Genomic DNA, 20,551 nt, shown 5'->3' on the forward strand with positions numbered 1-20,551 from the left:
AGAAAATGGAGATACGGTGGTGAACAGGATGGAAAAGGTCCTGCTGTCATCTCGGTGGGAGGAGAAATACAAAAAACAGATAAGGAAATAGGAAGCTCTCAGCATTCTGTGCTATGCACTGCAATGACAGCAGAGGGATGGGGGCTGCATATTCCTGTGGCTTCTTTGAGCAGCTGATGCTTACATGACATGAGACCTGAGGGAGGCGAAGGAGCTGGACATGAGCATATCAGGAGGTGGCCCAGGTAGTGGTGTTAGCCATGCAAAGGTCCCCCAGAGGATGAGAGATGAGGATAAGGGACAAGGAGGGGGAAGGGGCGAGAGCTAGATCCCCGGGGCTTTTCAGACCGGGGTGGAAACATGGGTAAATCATGGAAGCACTCTAAGTAGGAAGGCAACAGGGCTTCATTAGGTTTCAGTCTCTATGGCTGCTGAGGAGAGAATATTTTGGAAGAAAAGAGTAGCAGCAGAGAGACTAGTTGGGAGGCTGCTGCACTTGTGCAGGTGGGGCATGCTGGCAGCTAAAACAGGAAGGAGGGAGGCATTGAGCGCCATGGACAGGGCAGAGTCATGTAACCAAGGACAACTCTGCAGGGATGGACACAGGAAGAGGGGAAGGGAAAACAGGCCTCTAGGATCATCCTCGGGTGTCTGCCTTGAATGACTGGGTAGGTTTCAGGGAAGCAGCGAGCTGGAAGGAAGTAGGGGGTGGGTCCTGGTTTACGTATCAGTTTGAAATGGCTTTTACCCACCCACGTGGCTCCTGGTAACTATACCTGCAAGTCTGAAATTCCAGGTGCATGATATTCCAAACAAGGGTTTGGGAGTCATCACCCGGCTAATTCTGGAGGAGAACGGGGCGAAAAAGGTGAGGGGTCATCAGAGAAGCCAGCAAAGCGGAGGAGGAGCAGCGAGCGGGCCTGGGGAGGGGGGGACCCCAGACGCCAGAGGAACCAGGTGCTCCTGAAGGAAGACAAGGGCAGCTGTGTCAAACTCTGCTGAGCTTCTCTGAGGAGGGCAGAGCAACAAAGACTTGGTGTCTCCAAGGGAAAAGTGACCTGGACAAGGGCAGTCAGGAGAGGTGGAACCCGAGGTCAGTTAACATGGAGACCCCAATGACAGACAAGAGCCGGGCAGAAGCTAGATGAGGATGCAGGGGGGAGGGAGGTTTTTGAAATGTTTTTGTTTGCTTTTTAAGATGGCCTACCTCTGAGGACACGTGCATGCTGGCAGAATGATTAGGGGAGAGGAAAGACGGGAAGGACAACCTGCCGCAGGAGGGTGTGGCCTTGGCACCTACGCATCCTGCACCCCTCCCCCGGGGCTGCAGACACCTGTTCAAAGGTGTTCAGTCCTCCCTTCCTCAGCTCAGGGGACACCTTCAGCCTGCACCCTCACTGGGCACCTTCAGAAATGGTCCCCCCATTTTCTTTTATTCTACTTTTTTAAAAGATAAGAGTCTCACTCTGGCGCCCAGGCTGGAGTGCAGTGGTGCAATCTCAGTTCACCATAATCTTCGCCTCCTGTTCAAGTGATTCTCCTGCCTCAGCCTCCCAAGGAGCTGGGATTTCAGGCATGTGCCACCATGCCCAGCTAATTTATTTTGTATTTTTAGTAGAGACGGGATTCACTATGTTGGCCAGGCTGGTCTCGAGGCTCCTGACCTCAAGGGATCTGCCCGCCTTGGCCTCGCAAAGTGCTGGGATTACAGGTGTGGGCCACCGTGCCTGGTCAATCCTCCCATTTCTGTCATATTGGTTCTGATATGGTTTGGCTCTGTGTCCCCACCCACATCTCATGTTGAATTATAACCTTCAATGTTGGAGGAGGGGCCTGGGGGGAGGTGACTAGATCCTGGGAGTGAATTTCCCCCTTGCTGTTCTCATGATCATGAGTGAGTCCTCATGAGATCTAGTTGTTTAAAAGTGTGTAGCACTTCCTCCTTCGCTCTCTCTCTCTGCTCTGCCATGTGAAGACCTGTCTGCTTCCCCTTCACCTTCCACCATGACTGTAAGTTTCCTGAGGCCTCCCCAGCCATGTTTCCTGTACAGCCTGCAGAACTGTGAGCCAATTAAACCAATTTTCTTCTTAAATTACCCAGTCTCAGGTAGTTCCTTACAGCAATGCAAGAACAAACTAATACATGTTCCTAACCAGATCCTTGCTCTTTCTGTCTGAGACTGCAAAACACCTTGCTGCCCAAGGCCCCTGCACTAAAGGTAACCCTCTGTCCAAATGCTCTTCCAGACACATGCATGGCTCACCTCCTTGGTTTACTCAGCTCTGTGCTGGTACTGCTTTAACAGGCGAGCAGGCACAGACACGCACACCCCACGTCACTCTGCCCCTCATGGCCTGTGATTTTTCCTCTCCAGACCTTACCACCAACTAACATGCTGTGTGTTTATTGACTTGCCTTTGGCAAATGCTTTCCTGGAAAGCATTTCTTGGCATTTATTGTATTTTGCTTGGAAACAAACAACAATAAAAAAGCAAATCAAAAAATCTACAACTCAATGATTATGAGAGATTAAGGGAACACAGAAAATATATTGTAAACATGGTCATACAACCTATTGAAATGTTAGACAGATATTGACTTTCTTCTTCTTCTTTTTTTTTTTTTTTTTTTTTTGAGATGGAGTCTCGCTCTGTTGCCCAGGCTGGAGTGCAGTGGTGCGATCTCAGCTCACTGCAACCTCTGCCTCCCGGGTTCAAGCGATTGTCATGCCTTAGCCTCCCAAGTAGCTGGGACTACAGGTGCCTGCCACAATGCCCGGCTAATTTTTTTGTATTTTTAGTAGAGATGGGGTTTCACCATATTGATCAGGCTGGTCTTGAACTCCTGACCTCATGATCCACCCATCTCGGCCTCCCAAAGTGCTGGGATTACAGGCGTGAGCCGCCGCGCCTGGCCTCAGACATTGACTTTCTAAGTTTCTACTCGGGTCAATTAAGCCAAGACATGACTCATATTAAAGAAGCTATGAATACACTTTAAATTTTTTTTTTTTTTTCGGTTGGCCAAAAAAAAATGATGCTTCTTCATAAATTACCCAGTCTCAGGTAGTTCCTTGTAGCAATGTCAAAATGGACTAATACAGGTTCCTAACCAGATCCTCACTCTTTCTGCCTGAGATTGCAAAGCATATTGCTGCCCCAGGCATGCTCTATGTCTGCCTCATATTGGCTAAAAATGTTCACACTGTGTGGCAATCCAGTTAATGCAAACAATTACTATAGGAAGAAAACCACTTACTTCCAGGGTCTGCATCAGGTTTGGTTTTATTGCATCTTTCATCAAAACTGTCAAAGCACCTGTCACCCCCTACAGGAGAGAGAAAAACATTAGATTCCTGACAAAAATATCATCCAGGCAATGGTTAACCCCTTGGCGCTTCTCTCCAGCCTGCTTCTTGGGTGGGTGTCCCCATAGGCAACCCTGGGCCACAGGGGACAGTGCTGCTGTCTCTGTCCATCTCTCCCCACCAGAGCTGAGAACAGATGTCAGTCATACTAAGATGTGAATGGTGATGGGGAAATAGCATTTTGAAGGACATTTGACCTTCTTCCAAAACCTTCCTTGATGGTGTTTATGAGATTTTCCATAAAACAAATCTTTCATTGCAAGAAAATGTGTTTTCTTGGCAATTTATGCACGGTGTATTTTCATAATCAGAGGCTTTACTCTTGCTCAAAGAAATAAGGTGAAGAATGGAAATAAGGCTCTGTACAGAGCAGGAATGAAGTAGGGTAAAGGGAAATGTCTAAAATTACCCACTCTGATTTCTCACCATCTCTACATCATTCATTCCACAGAGAGAGAATAACTCAACAAACTACCATGTTTGAAAGCTTTCCAGTTTAGATCTGAAAGGCTTCATGCTATCTCTCTTCCTACAGTCAAGCTAGTGCCAACTTATACATGAAATAAGGCAGCTTCCTTCCAATCCTGGGAAGTACTGGTTTGGGTTCCTTCTAAGTCCTCTTTCTCTATTCCTGGATGAAGAAAAGATGGAGAAGAGAGAGAACAGGGATGATGCATGAGAACTAGTGGAAAAAACGTGCCAAAAAAAGGCCACAAGGCTAAAGTTTATTATTTTTTAACGTGATGTCACTATTCACATTCTTTTCTTTTCTTTTTTTTTTTTTTGGAGAACGGAATCTCTCTCTGTTGCCCAGGCTGGAGTGCAGTGGCATGATCTCGGCTCACTGCAACCTCTGCCTCCAGGGTTCAAGTGATTCTTCTGCCTCAGTCTCCCCAGTAGCTGGGACTACAGGCACGCACCACCACACATGGCTAATTTTTTTTGTATTTTTAGCAGAGATGGGGTTTCACCTATTGGCCAGGCTGGTCGCTAACTCCTGACCTCATGATCTGCCTGCCTCGGCTTCTCAAAGTGCTAGGATTACAGGCGTGAGCCACCGTGCCCGGCCTTTGTTTCTTTTTTTCCCAATTCCTTCTTGCTTTGTAAAGACCTTAAGTGGTGTCTTGGTGTTTTCAACATATTAGTTATTGGAAGGCTATAACATGAGGAAATGCCTGTGATGGTAGCTCTAGCGGGGGAAAACAGAGCACTATCCCTTGCTGTACATAGCATCGGAAAACAGTGCCATTTTACCACAGTATGCCATGGCGCTAACAGATGCAGTGGTAGAATCCAGAGAATCTTCATCACTCCAAAGTGCATTACATTCTCCCTGTACTTTTGTCACCAACAGTAGTAAATGTTTCTCTCATGTGATTGGTTTCTATTTTTACAATATTTAATCATTTAAAAGGTGTAAGAAAATCCAATCTATTTTCTTCCTTAACTTCAAATTGACAGATAAAACTGTATGGATTTATTGTGTATAACATGATGTTCTGAAGTATATATATATGCTGTGGAATGATTAAACCTAGCTAATTAACATATGCATTACCTCATGGTTATCATTTTGGTGGTGAGAACACTTGATATCCACTCTCTTAGCAATTTTCAGGAATACACTGTTATTAACTATATTCCTATGTAACTGAAATCTACCTCACTGTATAAAACACACATGATATGAATGCAACCCACTCATTATACATACATGAAGATGGTTCACTATGAAAACTGCAGGACAGGCTGGGCGTGGAGGCACACACCAGTAATCCCAACATGTTGGGAGGCCAAGGAGGGTGGATCACCTGGGGTCAGGAGCTCGAGACCAGCCTGGCCAACATAGCAAAACCCAATCTCTACTAAAAATACAAAAATTAGCCAGGCGTGGTGGCAGGCGCCTGTCATCCCAGCAACTCGGGAGGCTGAGGCAGGAGAATCACTTGAACCTGGGAGTTGGAGGTTGCAGTGAGCTTAGATTGCACCATTGCACTCCAGCCTGAGCAATAGAGCAAGACTCCATCTTAAAAAAAAAAAAAAAAAAAAAAAAAAAAAAATCTGCAGGACAGGAAAGAAATCTGCAGGACAGGAAAGCTCAGCGAGAATTGCCCTGTTGTGCTAACACAGAGCAGGGGGAAGAAGAGGAGTAGTTTTCCTACTTCTCTGCACACTATCCTTGCTTACACTTCCCAACCAAATAAACTGATTCAGAAGACTAAAGGAGGAAGGAAGTTAAGAGGGATGTTTCTGTTGGATGTCTCAGGTAGGTTTCTACCTGCTCATTTTTCTGGGACACATCTCAGCGCCTGTGCTGTCATGTGTAGGGCACCCTCTGTGCACTGCTAGCATTCCACACTCTGTGTCCATGTGGGGAAGGCTCGGACGGATTCTTCCAGGGTGTATCAGAATCATGCATGTGGCAGAAACCTTCAGCAGTTTCTAAAATCCTCCCTCAATTTTCTATGGGTGGCCAACTCTCAATAGCTCCCACTGGATGAAGCACAATGTGCATAAATTAGGTACTTTTTGCTAACAAGAAACATAAAAGATAACTAAAAAGAGTTGATTAAAAAGATAAAGAGTTTATTTAAAAAGGTAACTAAAAAGAGTAATCTTTGGGTTTGTTCCAGATCCAAGATTTTTATCATACACTCACACAAAAAATACGTTTAAGGGCTGGGTATGGTGGCTCACGCCTGTAATCCCAGCACTTTGGGAGGCCGAGGTGGGCAGATCACCTGAGGAGTTCGAGACCAGCCTGGCCAAAATGGTGAAACCCCATCTCTACTAAAAATACAAAAATTAGCTGGGTGTGGTGGTGGGCACCTATAATCCCAGCTACTTGGGAGGCTGAGGCAGGAGAACCACTTGAACCTGGGAGGTGGAGGTTGCAGTGAGCCAAGATCGCGGCATTGTACTCCAGCCTGGGCAACAAGAACGAAACTCCATCTCAAAAACAAAATAAATAAAAATAAATAAATAAATAAATGAATAAATAAATAAATTTAAGGAAGTAGTATTCGAGGATTAAGTTTCAAAACTGTTCCTGACACATATTTATTGCCATACAAATTAATAAAATAGAGAGCAATGTATTTAGACAGAAACTGTAGTATGTTAGTTTAGATACAAATAATGAGATTTTGGTAATTTTAATTAGGCAGCACTTTTATAGCAACCTGAGGGTTTTCTCTTTAATTTTTATACTAAATATTCCATAGGCTGCTGACATACATTGATCTATTGAATTTACTTGACAAGACCTCTGAGATGAGTTAGATTTATTTCTTCAAAAGCAGCTGAAAAACAATCAGGACACTTTGAAAAAGAATTCAAATTACACCCTAAGCCCTTGAAATTAATAAAATGTGACTTTGCCTTTCTCTGTTCACAACTGCTTATCAATCGCCAGTGTGCATTTTAAGTTCCATTATTGTAGGAGATTCAGTATATGGGAAAGTAAGCTTAAATTTGGAGTAATGGCTATCTTAGAGGCCTGTGTCCACATCCATGCACTTATATACAAAAATGCAGGCAAACAAAACACCTATGGAATATGTGGAGTTTAAATTAACCGGAAAAGGCCAGGCGCAGTGGCTCACGCCTATAATCCCAGCATTTTGGGAGGCCAAGGTGGGTGGATCACCTGAGGTCAGGAGTTCAAGACCAACTTGGCCAACCTAGTGAAACCCCATCTCTACTAAAAATACAAAAATTAACTGGGCATGGTGGTGCATGCCGCTAATCTCAGCTACTCGGGAGGTGGAGGCAGGAGAATCGCTTGAACCCAGGAGGCAGGGGCTGCAGTGAGCTGAGATCGTGCCACTGCACTCCAGCCTGGGCAACATAGCCAGACTCTGTCTCAAAAAAAAAAAAAAGTTAACAAGAAAGGTTGTTATTATACTACTAAGATGAAGAAGAAGAGAAGATTAGCGTGCCAATTAGAAAAAGCACTAAAAAAGGCAATGCTGTTCCATGAAAGCTTTACAGAAAGCACTACAGCTACTCAAAGGGGAACTAGAAAATCAAGAAAGCAACACAACTACTCAAAGGGGAATTAGAAAAGCAAGACTGATTGAGGCAGAGATTTGCTTTTATAATATGAAACCCAAATCAAAGGCCCCAAATTAAATAATAAGCCAGGCTGGTGCCCGAAATGTGCCAATTTTAACTTTATCTTCCTGTTCAAGGAAGCAGAGCCACTTCCTTCTGTTCCTTGGAAAGGTGATTTGCCCTCAATTTCAGGCAGGCATACAAGGTACATTTTTTAAAAGTTACCAAGTGACTGCAAGGGGATGACTCCTCCCTAGCCCAGGCAGAAGCAGGGATCAGGATTGGCAAGGATGGTGGAAAGCTCCTGAAATAAATTTCACGTGTTTTTGTTGCAGCCAGGTATAAGCACGTCATATATGACTCTGAGAACATTAGGAAGCAGTCAGGCAAACATGCTTGTGGGGGAAGAAATGTGCGTGTGGAAACTTTTTCTGTATCCTCATTACACCCACTGATAAAAGGAAGAAAACTTTTCTTTTTCTGGTAACAAAGAACGAGGACCGTCCACTCCCTGAAGCTTCCGGGTTGGAAACACTCACCAAATCATCTGCTGTCACAGGCTGCCCACTTTTGTCACTGGCCACAACCATCCTTCCCAGCCGTGCCTTCATGTCCGCAAGGCTGTCCGTCAGGGCCAGCACTGCCATGATCTCGCTGGCCACTGCGATGTCAAACTGCGCCTGAACCAGCCCAAACACAGGTAGTGGTCAGCGACAGTGCCAATGGGATGGTCATTCCCACAAGGAGCTGGACTGCAGCCATGAAGCAACCACAGGCCCAGAGGGTCTGCCCTCAAAAGGCCATGCATGCAATCCCATCAGTTTTCTGCGTGTCTGGACCATGCAGGGTTTGTGCCTGGTGCTCCCTAGGGTGGCCTCCCAGGGGGAATGTGCTCTTTGCCATGCTCTGCTCAGCAAAGGGTGGGCTGAGTTAGGACCCCTGTTACACCCACTCACAGCACTACCACATGGTTTGCTGTTGTAGCATGTCTCAGACTTAATTGATTACTAATGTCATTATCAGTCTAGTGTGGTCATTATCAGTCTACCACTGGACCGTAAGTGCCATGAAAGCAGAGACTATATTAGGCAGATTCACTTCTGAATCCCCAGCAAGGAGCATGAAACCCAGCAGGCACGCAATATGCATCAACTGAATTAATGACTAGCCTATGGACCACCTCCCTTGTTAGTAATAGGTCTGTCAAGAAGGCTACATTGTCTGTCTGGCACAGAGACAAGGGGCAGTGAAAGATGCTGGCTTCCTGCATGTGAGGCTACTTTCCCAGAGCTGGGTCTGAACACAGCAGGGAGGGCACCCCAGTCAACTGGTGGCACAGACTCAATTTTCAGCTGCCCGGGAGGGTATGACCACATCAGATCTTGAAGCTTTCAGCAGTGAAAGCTAGAGAGCAGAGACTTTTTGCAAAAAGTTCTAGGACTTCCTATTCCCATCTCTTGGCTCTGGCTCCATGTTGTACAAAGTCCAACATGGAATAAAAGGGACACAGGAATGTGTACTTCCTCCTCCTCATAATTCAGCCACTAGGAATGTCTCTCTGGACAGAACCACTTCATTATGCCCCAGCTTAATTCTCTTCTTCCCAAGGGGAGTGTGAGCCAGAAAAGTTCAAGCTTATGCAGAGAGAGAACGGCTGTGCCCTGGTGGGATCACCTTATGAGATATTTTATTATCCATTTCCGTCACTGACAAGTAAGGAAATGAAGGAAATAAGGAGCTTTCTGGCTAACTTCCTGGTTGAGATTGCATTAGTCACTGTTTTAGTGAAAAAATATTACCTGAAAGTCAAATACAACTATATTCAATTATTACATTCTCAATATAACTCATTCCAAACATAAGTGGTTTTTCATTGTATAAAATTTAGAGTTCTCTATACTACCATTCTATTATAAACAGTGCATATGAGAAAATGACTAAAAAATATTGAGATTTTCTGTACAAAACATCATGAGACTAGACATATTCTTGAAATATTAGCTGTGTAAATAAGAATAATATATAATCCATATTCAAGCTCTTCATTTGCAATTGTTACAATTACAACATTTCGCATCTTGAGCTTAAAAAATATGAAACCAACTGGGTCAATTAAAGTATCACTGTTACTCACTTTAATGACTAAATGATGGGCACAGCGGAAGGCTGCTCATTTTTGTTTTGCAAATATCTCAAAATCATATAAAGATGCAAATGAAATTTTTATTGTTTATCAGATTATCACACATTTATTGATTTAGTATTTACCTTTTCATTTTGTAGGTATATAGTAGGTGTATATACTTAGGGATTGCATGAAGTATTCTGATACAGGTATGCAATGCATAATAATCACAATAGGGCAAATGAGGGATTCAGCACACATTTAAACAAAGGCCAATATGGGATATTGGCAAGGATGTGAATTGGTATGAATTTCCTGGAAGTTAATGTCAAAACGTGTCAACATTGGAAATTTGTATCCTCTTTGACTCTGCAATCACACATCTGGAATAAAATCCTAAGGATATTATCAAGTATACACACAAATGTATGTGTATACTTACTACAGCTTACTTGTGATAGCCCGAAACTGCAAACACTCTACATGTTCATTAACAGGGAAATGGCTGAATCTACTATGGTACCTCTATGAGATACGATGTGGTCATTAAAAATGAAGATACAGGTCTACCTTTACTGACCTAAAAAGATGTCTTCACTACGGTCTTATGATAAATAAAAAGCAGTTAAAGCTCTTAAATACACTATAACCCCTTTTTACTTAAAAATATCTATGCACAAAGCAACACAAGATATAACCTTGGGCAAGTTTTTTAACATAACATCCCAATTTCTTCATTTGTAAATCAGCTTTACAAATGAAATGTGCTAATATATGTAACGGAACTGTCAATACAATGCACAGAGTAGGCACTGAAATCAAGGTCACTGTGAATCCTCCATCTTTCCAGTACCTAAACAGTAAAAAACTATGCAGAGAAAGGGCCTTTTCAATACTCGCTTTCGTTACACAGGCAACTAATGCCAACAGTTGGTATACATCTTTCTACTTTTCATTCTAGGCACTTATATACACAAATAAGTTGTAAGTGCCTATAATGTAAGTAAACACGCTGGGTTTTTCTTAAACAGGTTTACACTATCAGTATTTTACTTCGAAGTTTTAAAATGGTTTTTACAACCTTTCCAATGTGTATGAGAGCTCTCTACTCATGTCATGACACCTATACACACATTTATTAATTTCAACTCTCCCACGGGACAAAATGGCGGACCAAATATATGCAGCCATCCCTACTGTTGGACGTTTGGATTGTTTCCAATTTTCACCACTGCAAATAATGGCACAACAAATATCCTAATAGAATTATTTCCTGCACGTTACACATTTTCTTGTTCTTTTCATTAAAATATTTTTAGTTCCAAAGTTGTAATTGTTGGGTCATTTCAAATTTTAGTAATAACAAACTCATCCAAAAAGGATTTCTACTCCCCCTAACGCTGCATAAATGCCCCCATTTCATTGCATCCTCACTAGCATTTAGTACCTACTATTTTCACTTGACAAGCTCCTAGGTAAATCACACTCCATTATTTCAATTCGCAGTTTTATGATTATTCACGAATATCTTTTTATGTTGGCATTTTAGTTCTGTATCCATAAATTGTCTTTTACTTATTCTACTCATTTGTTCAACAAATATTTACCGAACACTTACGACTATATGTAACAAAGTTCTGTTCTGAGCATAGGGAATACAGCAGCAAATAAAAAGGGGAATAACCTCTGCTTTTATAAAGCTCCCACTTTAGCAGGAGAGGCTAAGAACATGAAAGGTAAGAATGCTTGTTAAGGATGGAAGTCCACCATATTTTGGGCTGTCCTTTTATTCATCAATCTAATTCCATCTTCCTATTTTTCAGAACTATCTAAAACTTCATGGCAATGATTCCAGTTTGCTAGCATGGATATTTGAAATCTGTTTGTGTGTGTGTGTAAGTTACAGGACTGGGAGGAGACGAGGTCCACGAACTTAGTGTCTCTTCTTAATCCAGTACCTACATTCACTTTTTAATTCAAGACACTTCAAAAGGTCACAAGTCTATTTGGTGTCAGGATTGGTTCTTATAGTACGGTGACTCTTTTTTCACTAATAAAAACTTAAAGGACAGAAATCTAAAACTGTTCTTAAATGTACAGTTTATAATCAATTCAAAAGAAAAAAAAACACAACACAATTTAGAACCCCACTGTGCCTGGATGGAAAATCATAGGAATTAATTTGTATTCCCTAAGTGCCACTGACGCACATCCAATATCTATTACAATGAAGTCAGGCATAATTTTTCTTCTGCATTCTCTGTATTTTATTAATAAGCCATTTTTGTATTAATAAGCCATTATCCTTTAAAAAATCCTCATGCTATTAAGTCTAATAACTAGGTGTTTGTTCTTTGATACATGAAATTTGAGTAATGTGTCTGAGATTTTCATTTATCCGTTATGCAGATGTAGTATTACCTGGGTGGTTCCCAATAAAATAAGTAAGAATTTATATTCAAAGAATACCCTGAGTGGCTCTTCCTAGAAACACAATTGGAAACATACATGAGAAAAAGAAAATGAAATAAACATACATAGAAAAGATGGTAAAAAGACACTGGAGCCTCTATGTCTTCTGATCCTCTCCCAGCCCTGCTGAGAGCCTGAAACAGTGAGAGAACCACTGGCCACAACAGGTTGGGGATGAGACCAGAAAGGCAAAGAGTGAGCTCCCAGGCCAGTAGAAATGAACATAAGAACAGAGCGGGAAGAAAGCACCACCTACCTGCCGGGAATAGCCCTTCTCTGTGTTTCCCTGCCCGATGGTTATTTTTCGTAGAAATCGGTCATTTGTATCCAATACTGAAAGAGAACAGATTAGTTCTTCAGTCGACAAATATGGACCAGCCACCTGGTGTGTGTCTGGTATTGTTCTGATGCTCGGGAAGTTGCAGAGGGTAAAAGAGAAAAGGTCAGGCTCCCCCAAGCTGACCATCTAGGGGGTAGACACAGAGAAAGAATCAAATAAACAAAAAAATATCCACTGGAGGCCAAGCACGGTGGCTCATGCCTGTAATCCCAGCACTTTGGGAGGCTGAGGCGGGCAGATCACTTGAGGTCAGGAGTTTGAGACCAGCCTGGCCAACATGGTGAAACCCCATCTCTACTAAAAATATAAAAATTAGCCAGGTGTGGTGGTACATGCCTGTAATCCCAGCTACTCAGGAGGCTGAGGCTGGAGAATTACTTGAACCTGGGAGGCGGAGGTTGCAGTGAGCTGAGATTGTACCACTGCACTCCAGCGTGGGCGACAGAGTGAGACTCCCTCTCAAAAAAAAAAACAACAAAAAACCCAACTAGCAACTTCCCTTCTTGGCATTACCCGAAAGAACCAAAAGGAGACACTCACATATCTGTACACCCATGTTCATAGCAGCACTATTCAAAATAGTCAAAGGAGGAAGCGACCAACAGGTGAATGGATAAACAAAATGTGGCACAGACAGGCAATGGAATATTATACGGCTATAAAAGAAGGTCATGTTGATACACGAATGGATGTTGAAAACACGGCGCATAGTGAAATAAGCCAGATACAGAAAGGCAAGTACTATATGAGTCGACTTATATCAGGCGCCTAGAATAGGCAGGGGCAGAAGAGGGGAGTAATTATTTAATGGATAAGGAGTTTTTGTTGGGGATAATGAAAAGGTTCTGGGTATAGATAGTGATGGTAGTGCAACCATTGTGAATGTACTTAATGCCATGAATTGTGTGCTTACAAATGGGGAAAAGTATTACGTTATGTATATTTTATCACAATTTTAAAAAGCAAAAGTAAATAAAGTAGTATTGTGGGGGGCCAGGGTGGGGGGTGAATCGTGATTAGAGAAAGCACCAGTTCTCTTTACTTTCTTCACTGGCTTATTTGAATTTCAGTTATTGCCTGGGTGTGATGGCACACACCTCCCAGCACTTTGGGAGGCCGAGGCGGGAGGATCACCTAGGAATTTGAGAACAGCCTGGGCAACACAGGGAGACCTTGTCTCTACAAAGAATACAAAAATGAGGTGGGAGAATCGCTTGAGTCTGGGGGGTTGAGGCTGCAATGACTATGACTGTGTCTCTGCACTCCCATTTGGGAGACGGAAGTGAGACCTTGTCTCTCTTTTTTTTTTGTCACCCAGGCTGAAGTGCAGTGGCGCGATCTCGGCTCACTGCAACCTTCGCCTCCTGGGATCAAGCGATTCTCCTGTCTCAGCCTCCCAAGTAGCTGGGATTACAGGCGCCTGCCACCACGCCTGGCTAATTTTTTGTATTTTTAGAAGAGATGGGGTTTTGCCATGTTGGCCAGGCTGGTCTTGAACTGCTGACCTCATGTGATCCACCTGCCTCGGCCTCCCAAAGTGCTGGGATTACAGGCGTGAGCCACTGCACCCGGCCAAGACCCTGTCTCGAAACAAAATAAAACAAGAATTGTAGTTATTTACATTTTGTGAAAATTAGGTTTGGTTTAGTGAATACCAATGCAACAAAGCAAAGCCAGGACACTGACTTTGTTAATTTATGCAGCTTCAAATAACAAGCTGTCCACATTGACAATTTAGATCCACTTTACTCAATGTATACGATACAGCGCTGATGAAAGTGGTGATGGAAATTACGTATTTGGTACTACAGGCATCCGTAGGATGAAGAAAGTTAACCTTTTCTTTCACACGCAAAGCACTAGCAGGCCAGCTTGCCCTCTTGGCTTGTGGCTGTTCCCTGACTCGGCTGTTGTTAGTCTTTATAACAAGCTCCCTCTCTCTCATACACACTCAGACACACTCACACCCTCACACAAACACCAACTGACACTCATATAAACACACAGAAACCTTCTTTATGAGTTTTTCAGCTATAAGCAGAGCATATACAAAATGAAAGGCCTGCTTTTCAATAGTATCGTCAGCCACCACTGTTCTTCCCAAGATGTACATGGGGTGCAAAGTCAATCAACTAAAAACATCTTTCCTGCTCTGTAGTATACACGATCTTGGCACCAGATTGAGGGAATCTTTTTATCAAATTTCTTTAAAATCAACAAGAGAAATTCAGCTGTTTTTTATTTAGCAAAGAGAAAACAAGAAAAAAAAATGTCTGGCAAGATCAACTAGAATCAGTGGCCTCCAAAGCCCACCTCTGCCTTTAACATGCCCGGTAAGTGATGTATCAGTGATACATAAGAAATGTGGGAGGTTAAATTCCAGCCCACAAGAAAGATACTAGAAAGTAACCCTAAGTTAGTGATCCAAAATGGAATTCCTGGTTTCTGAATGATAGAACTAAAGGCGGAATAAGAAACACTTATTCACTCCTGGAGTATGTATTGAGGGGCTACTTGTGCCTAGTTCCGAGCCAGCTGTACAGAGATATAGTGAAGACAGTGCCAGCCTCTGATGTAAGGCATGCTAGGACAATGCCAGTGGGTGTGGAGGTGGAGGCAGCAGGGGGAGATCTGTTTGCTTATTTTTTGCTCTGGACCATCCCTTTTAGTACTCTGTGCTGACTATACTAAGTGCTGACTATGTCCTAAGGAACATCCACAGTATGCCTAATGGCTGATGAAACAGCCAATATTGGCTAAGAGCCTGGCAGTACAAGGTGTTCAATCAGGGGCAGGTCCACTGTTTCGGCTCCAGTGGAAGACACGGTACTGATTCCCTAGAGCGTTGTCGGGGCAAGGAACCAGCCACTTGATGGTTGATTCCCTGAGGCTGAGGGAGGCTTGTGGGCCGTTGGTCCATGGCCAGGAGTTGGGCATGCGAGGGAGATGGAGAGACGGCAAGCCTGTGAGGCCCCGGGGCTCGGATAGGCAGAAGCTCATCTGTGCAAAATTGTGCTCTGTAACAAAATGGCTATATGTCTACATTTTCTTGTTTATGTTAAGCATTTCTGGAAAGGTCTGTGGGTTCCTTCTTCCACTCTGGGTCCAGGAACATGAGGCCTTTAAACTTTCGGTATGAGGCATAAGATGAAACAATCTGCTGGACTCCACTTTGGGAGGCCGAGGCAGGCGGATCACAAGGTCAGTAAATCGAGACCATCCTGGCAAACATGATGAAACCCCGTCTCTACTAAAAATACAAAAATTAGCTGGGCGTGGTGGCGCATGCCTGTAGTCCCAGCTACTTGGGAGGCTGAGGCAGGATAATCGCTTGATCCAGGGAGTCGGAGGTTGCAGTGAGCCGAGATTGCACCACTGCACTCCAGCCTGGCAAGAGAGTGAGACTCCGTCTCAGAACAAAAGATGAAACAATCATCAGATTTTGTACACAGGCTGAAAGGAAGGGGTGGTCATTAAATGGTGCAACATCCATATGGCCTGAGAAGAGGGTCTCACTCCCACCACCGTGCACCCTGACTGTCCTGCTCTAGTTTTCAAATCAAATAAGGATCCAATGTCATCACAACAGTTACATTAGTTCTAGGTTTAAGCCAAAAAACCCTACTAGCAAATGTTCTAAATTCTTTTGATGAAGAGTCCTATTTCTGATATTAATTCATGGTCATAAGAGCCAAACTACTTATCAAATGTCATTCCAAATTCCTCTGACCCAGGTAGCTTGTCCACAGCAATAAAGTTTTCTTTACTTCAGTGCCCTGAACAATAATGGAATTCAAATTTTTTTCTGGAATAATTTTGTAAAGTTGTCACTTCCATTAAAAGTGATTCACAACCACAAAAGACTTCAGTCCTTCCTGGCTCCAGAGAGAAACCAATTGCAGACCAGACCCAGGTATAAAAGATGATGTAGCCTTTCTCTTCCAAGATCCACGTCTAAGCCATTGCCCTGTTTCTGATGGCTGCTCAGGCTGGAGCCCCAAAGCAGATACCAAAGAATACCAATTGGCATAAAACTTTCTCTTTTAGCACATCCGTATGCTTGGTTTAAAATACACTAATTTCCACCTTCATGATTTTCCTATCATCAATAAACCTCCAAAAAAGTTTTGAAGAGTAACACAAAATCACCAATGCTTTGAAAAAAAAAAAGATGACAATACATTTTGGACATGATGACATTTTAATAATAAATCTTCCTAGTTATAAAAAAAATTTTCAGAGAAAATATGTAGGCTTCTCAATAAAATGCTTAAAGTATTCATGTCCATTATTTAAAATGCTATTGGTGTTTTCAAGAACTGAGCCTTGCTTAAGTAAGTTGTGGTTCATCTACAAAGGAATATTCTAGACTATTTAAAAAGGCCATTACAACAAAGAGCTAACAAAATACAAAATGCTTATGATATAAATGAATGAAACTCGTAGCATACAAAATCTATACACTTAAGTTATAACTAGAGTTATACCAAAAAACTAGATGTACACAAAAAACTATGAATAGTAGTTTTATTAGTATAGCAAGGTTTTTAAAATTCTTTTGAGACATTTCCAAAATCTCTATAATGTTATTATTTATTTCGAAATGAAAAATGTATCCTTGAAAGTTTCTAGGCTGGGTGCAGTGGTTCATGTCTGTAATCCCAGCACTTTAGGAGGCTGAGGCAGGCAGATTACCTGAGCTCAGGAGTTTGAGACCAGCCTGGGCAACATGACAAAACCCCATCTCTACTAAAAATACGAAAATTAGCTGAGTGTTGTGGTGCACAGCCTCCAGCTACTCGGGAGGCGGAGGCAGGAGAATTGCTTGAGCCTACGAGGCGGAGCTTGTAGTGAGTGGAGATAGCACCACTGCACTCCAACCTGGGTGACAGAATGAGGCCCTGTCTCAAAAACAAAACAAAACAAAAAAAAACACAAAAAAACCCACAAAGTTTCCAAGGAGATTTTAGTTTAGTTTGGGAGACAAAGACACCCAAAAAAACTACCCAAGCCAGGCACAGTGGCTCACACCTGTAATCCCAGCACTTTGGGAGGCTGAGGTGGGTGGATCGTTTGAGGTCAGGAGTTCCAGACCAGCCTGGCCAACATGGTGAAACCCCATCTCTAGTAAAATACAAAAATTAGCCATGTGTGGTGGTGTGTGCCTGTAATCCCAGCTGCTCGTAAGGGTGAGGCAAGAGAATCGACTGAGCCAGTGAGGCAGAGGTTGCAGTGAGCCTAGACCGCACCACTGCACTTCAGCCTAGGTGACAGAGCAAGTGAGACTCTGTCTCAAAATAACAACAAACGAAAAACTCTACTCAATACATCTATCACCACAGTGACTTCTGATGATCGTGTGAGCACAGCTTTTGGGTCTGGAAAGGATGCTCATGTTTCAGTGAAGCCTCCCAGCAAGGCAGCTGGAATTATGATTCCATTTTAAAGATGAGGAAAATGAGTGAGCAGTCTGTCCAAAGTTGTGCAGCTCATAAACGGCAGAGCCAACGCTTAGTCTCTGGTCTTTGTCTCTCTACCTCATGGTTTGTGGGATAACACTAAATTCTTAATGGACTGGCTGGGTGGATTCCCAGAAGGGAAGCTCCCTGAAGGGACGAGACCTGGGTGCATCTTGGAGGGCAAGACTGGCCTAGGCAGGAGACAGGATGGAGATGGCCCAGCTAGGGCTGGCAGCAGGACAGCGGTCGGCACTCCTGACTAGAAAGCAGGCAGGGAGCAGAGGGAGGGAAGCCCCTGCGGGTGTCCTGAAGGCCAAGCTCTGCGATGGCAACTGTATCACCCAGGATGTGGGGAGTCACTGGAGGCCTCTGATCACAACGGGATATCTCTGTTAATGTGAACCCTCTGAACTGGGGGATGGAAATGGAAGCAACATAATCTATTAGTCGGGAACTGCTATAAAATGCGCATCTGATAAATATGTTCCAAATGTGAGTATAAAGAGGTAAGTGAGGGCACAAGTATGAGAAGAATAATACAGGAAGAATCAGGGATCCATGCCATCGAACATTTCTGCAGTTGTGTAGGGTTCATAAAGTGTGGTTGCCGTGTTTCTGTGCAGCGTATGTGACCATCTCCATCTCCAGCGCCAAGAACATGCATGCGACTTGCTCGAGGTCATGCAGTGAGTCAGTGGCAGGGCGGACACACACTCAGGGCTCCTGATTTCCTGTTTAGTGCATTTCCCCCTGTCTCATCCCATAGTGAGCAATGAGACTGAGGGCAGTGTGGGAGAAGGAAGGGGACATCACAGCTGAGAGGGAAGCAGGGAAGTCGAGGTGGTGGGGAGCTCATGGGGAGTCCACTCAGCTGCATTTGAAGCGGTGGAGGGATGCCTCGTTAAGTGGATGAAAGCACATATCAGACTTGGAGGAAAATCCAGCACTGGAAACACACAGAGAGCTGCCGAGAGCCAGTGGTAAGGAAGTGAACAGAAGAAGGTGGGATGGTGGGTGGAGGAGGAGCAGGACAAAGCCAGGGAGGCATGGTCTTTAAAAAAATTTTGTTTTGTTTTGTTTTGTTTCTTAATATAGAGACAAGAGGCCAAAGGAGAGAGAAACAGAAGAGAAAATTAGGTAATTTTCCTTGGAAATTTGGAAGACATGGGAGAAGATGGGATTGAGCCTGGACAGAATTTTTGTTTTAATTGGAGGCAAGGATAAGGGAGGGTGGTACGATAATAGTAACTGAAATAAATGGTGGGAATATGAAGCACAGGCTGGGAAGATCATTGGACAGGATCAAACTGTAAGTTTCTGAATTTAAGCGCTTCGGCTCAAACATGCCTCCCCACCTGGCCATCAGCCTGCTGGCATCTCCCCAGCACCCACCTCTCTGCCACGTGATGGTAGATGGGTCGATGTCAAGACGGGCAAATTTACTCACTTCCTCTTCTGTCAGTGTGCTCGGATCAGTCTTATTTATTCCCAGTTTCTAATGATTAAGAAGAAAAAAGGTGAGAAGTTTGAGAAGCAACAGAAAGCAAAGGGTCACCAAAATTATCCCTCTAATTTTATCTTCTCCATGATTGGTAAAGCCTTTTAAAAAACTAAACTGGCACTTTGGGAGGCCCAGGTGGGCAGATCACCTGAGGTCAGGAGTTCGCGGCCAGCCTGACCAACATGGAGAAACCCCATCTTTACTAAAAATGCAAAAATCAGCCGGGCACAGTGGCGCATGCCTGTAATCCCAGCTACTTGGGAGGCTGAGGCAGGAGAATTGCTGTAACCCGGGAGGCGGAGGTTGCAGTGAGCCGAAATCGTGCCATTGCACTCCAGCCTGGACAACAAGAGCGAAACTCCGTCTCAAAACAAACAAGCAAAGAAACAAACAAACAAAAAAACTAAACTGGGCCAGGTGTGGTGGCTCACGCCTGTAATCCTAGCACTGTGGAAGGTCAAGGCAGGCGGATCACCTGAGGTCAGGAGTTCGAGACCAGACTGGCCAACGTGGTGAATCCCCGTCTCTACTAAAAATACAAAAAAAAATTAGCCAGGTATGGTGGAGAGCACCTGTAATCCCAGCTACTTGGGAGGCTGAGGCAGGAGAATCACTTGAACCTGGGAGGCAGAGGTTGCAATGAGCTGAGATCCTGCCATTGCACTCCAGCCTGAGTGACAGAGCAAGACTCTGTCTCCAAAAAAACCAAAAAACAAAAATCAAAACTAAGCTGGGTGTGGTGGCTCACGCCTGTAATCCCAGCACTTTGGGAGGCTGAGGTGGGTGGATCACCTGAGGTCAGGAGTTCGAGACCAGCCTGACCAACATGGAGAAACCCCGTCTCTACTAAAAATACAAAATTAGCCTGCCTGGTGGCGCATGCCTATAATCCCAGCTACTTGGGAGGCTGAGGCAGGAGAATCTCTTGAACCCGGGAGGCAGAAGTTGTGGTGTGCCAAGATGGCGCCATTGCACTCCAGCCTGGACAAGAGCGAAACTCCATCTCAAAAAACAAAAAAAACAAACAAAAAACAAAAAAAAAACAAACAAAAAAACTAAACTAAACTGAACTTTGACTGAATTATAGGTTAGGCCAAGTCAGACAAATACCTAGGGCCAGATTTCTTCTACGAGTAAGATACTGCGAGTTTGTAATAGACTCTGAAAAGGATTGATCTGAAGATGTCCTGTGGTGGACAGCATACGCTAACTACCACTTGTGCCTGCTAC

General features: G+C 43.7%; 1 protein-coding gene across 3 annotated transcripts in view; it reads right to left on the bottom strand.

The window, feature by feature from the left end:
- Window positions 1-20,551, bottom strand: part of LOC116463240 (monofunctional C1-tetrahydrofolate synthase, mitochondrial) — a 237,696-nt gene that overhangs the window by 134,323 nt on the left and 82,822 nt on the right. For all 3 annotated transcript variants that reach the window (XM_032146268.2, XM_058434521.1, XM_058434522.1), the window contains 4 exons: window positions 19,213-19,315; window positions 12,278-12,354; window positions 7,964-8,104; window positions 3,260-3,328 (listed from right to left, as the gene is read on the bottom strand). In XM_032146268.2, the coding sequence (XP_032002159.1) occupies window positions 3,260-3,328; window positions 7,964-8,104; window positions 12,278-12,354; window positions 19,213-19,315 (390 nt within the window). The remainder of the gene's footprint in view (window positions 1-3,259; window positions 3,329-7,963; window positions 8,105-12,277; window positions 12,355-19,212; window positions 19,316-20,551) is intronic.

The sequence above is a fragment of the Hylobates moloch genome, unplaced genomic scaffold (assembly GCF_009828535.3).
Source record: "Hylobates moloch isolate HMO894 unplaced genomic scaffold, HMol_V3 SCAFFOLD_29, whole genome shotgun sequence".
Lineage (NCBI taxonomy): Eukaryota > Metazoa > Chordata > Mammalia > Primates > Hylobatidae > Hylobates > Hylobates moloch.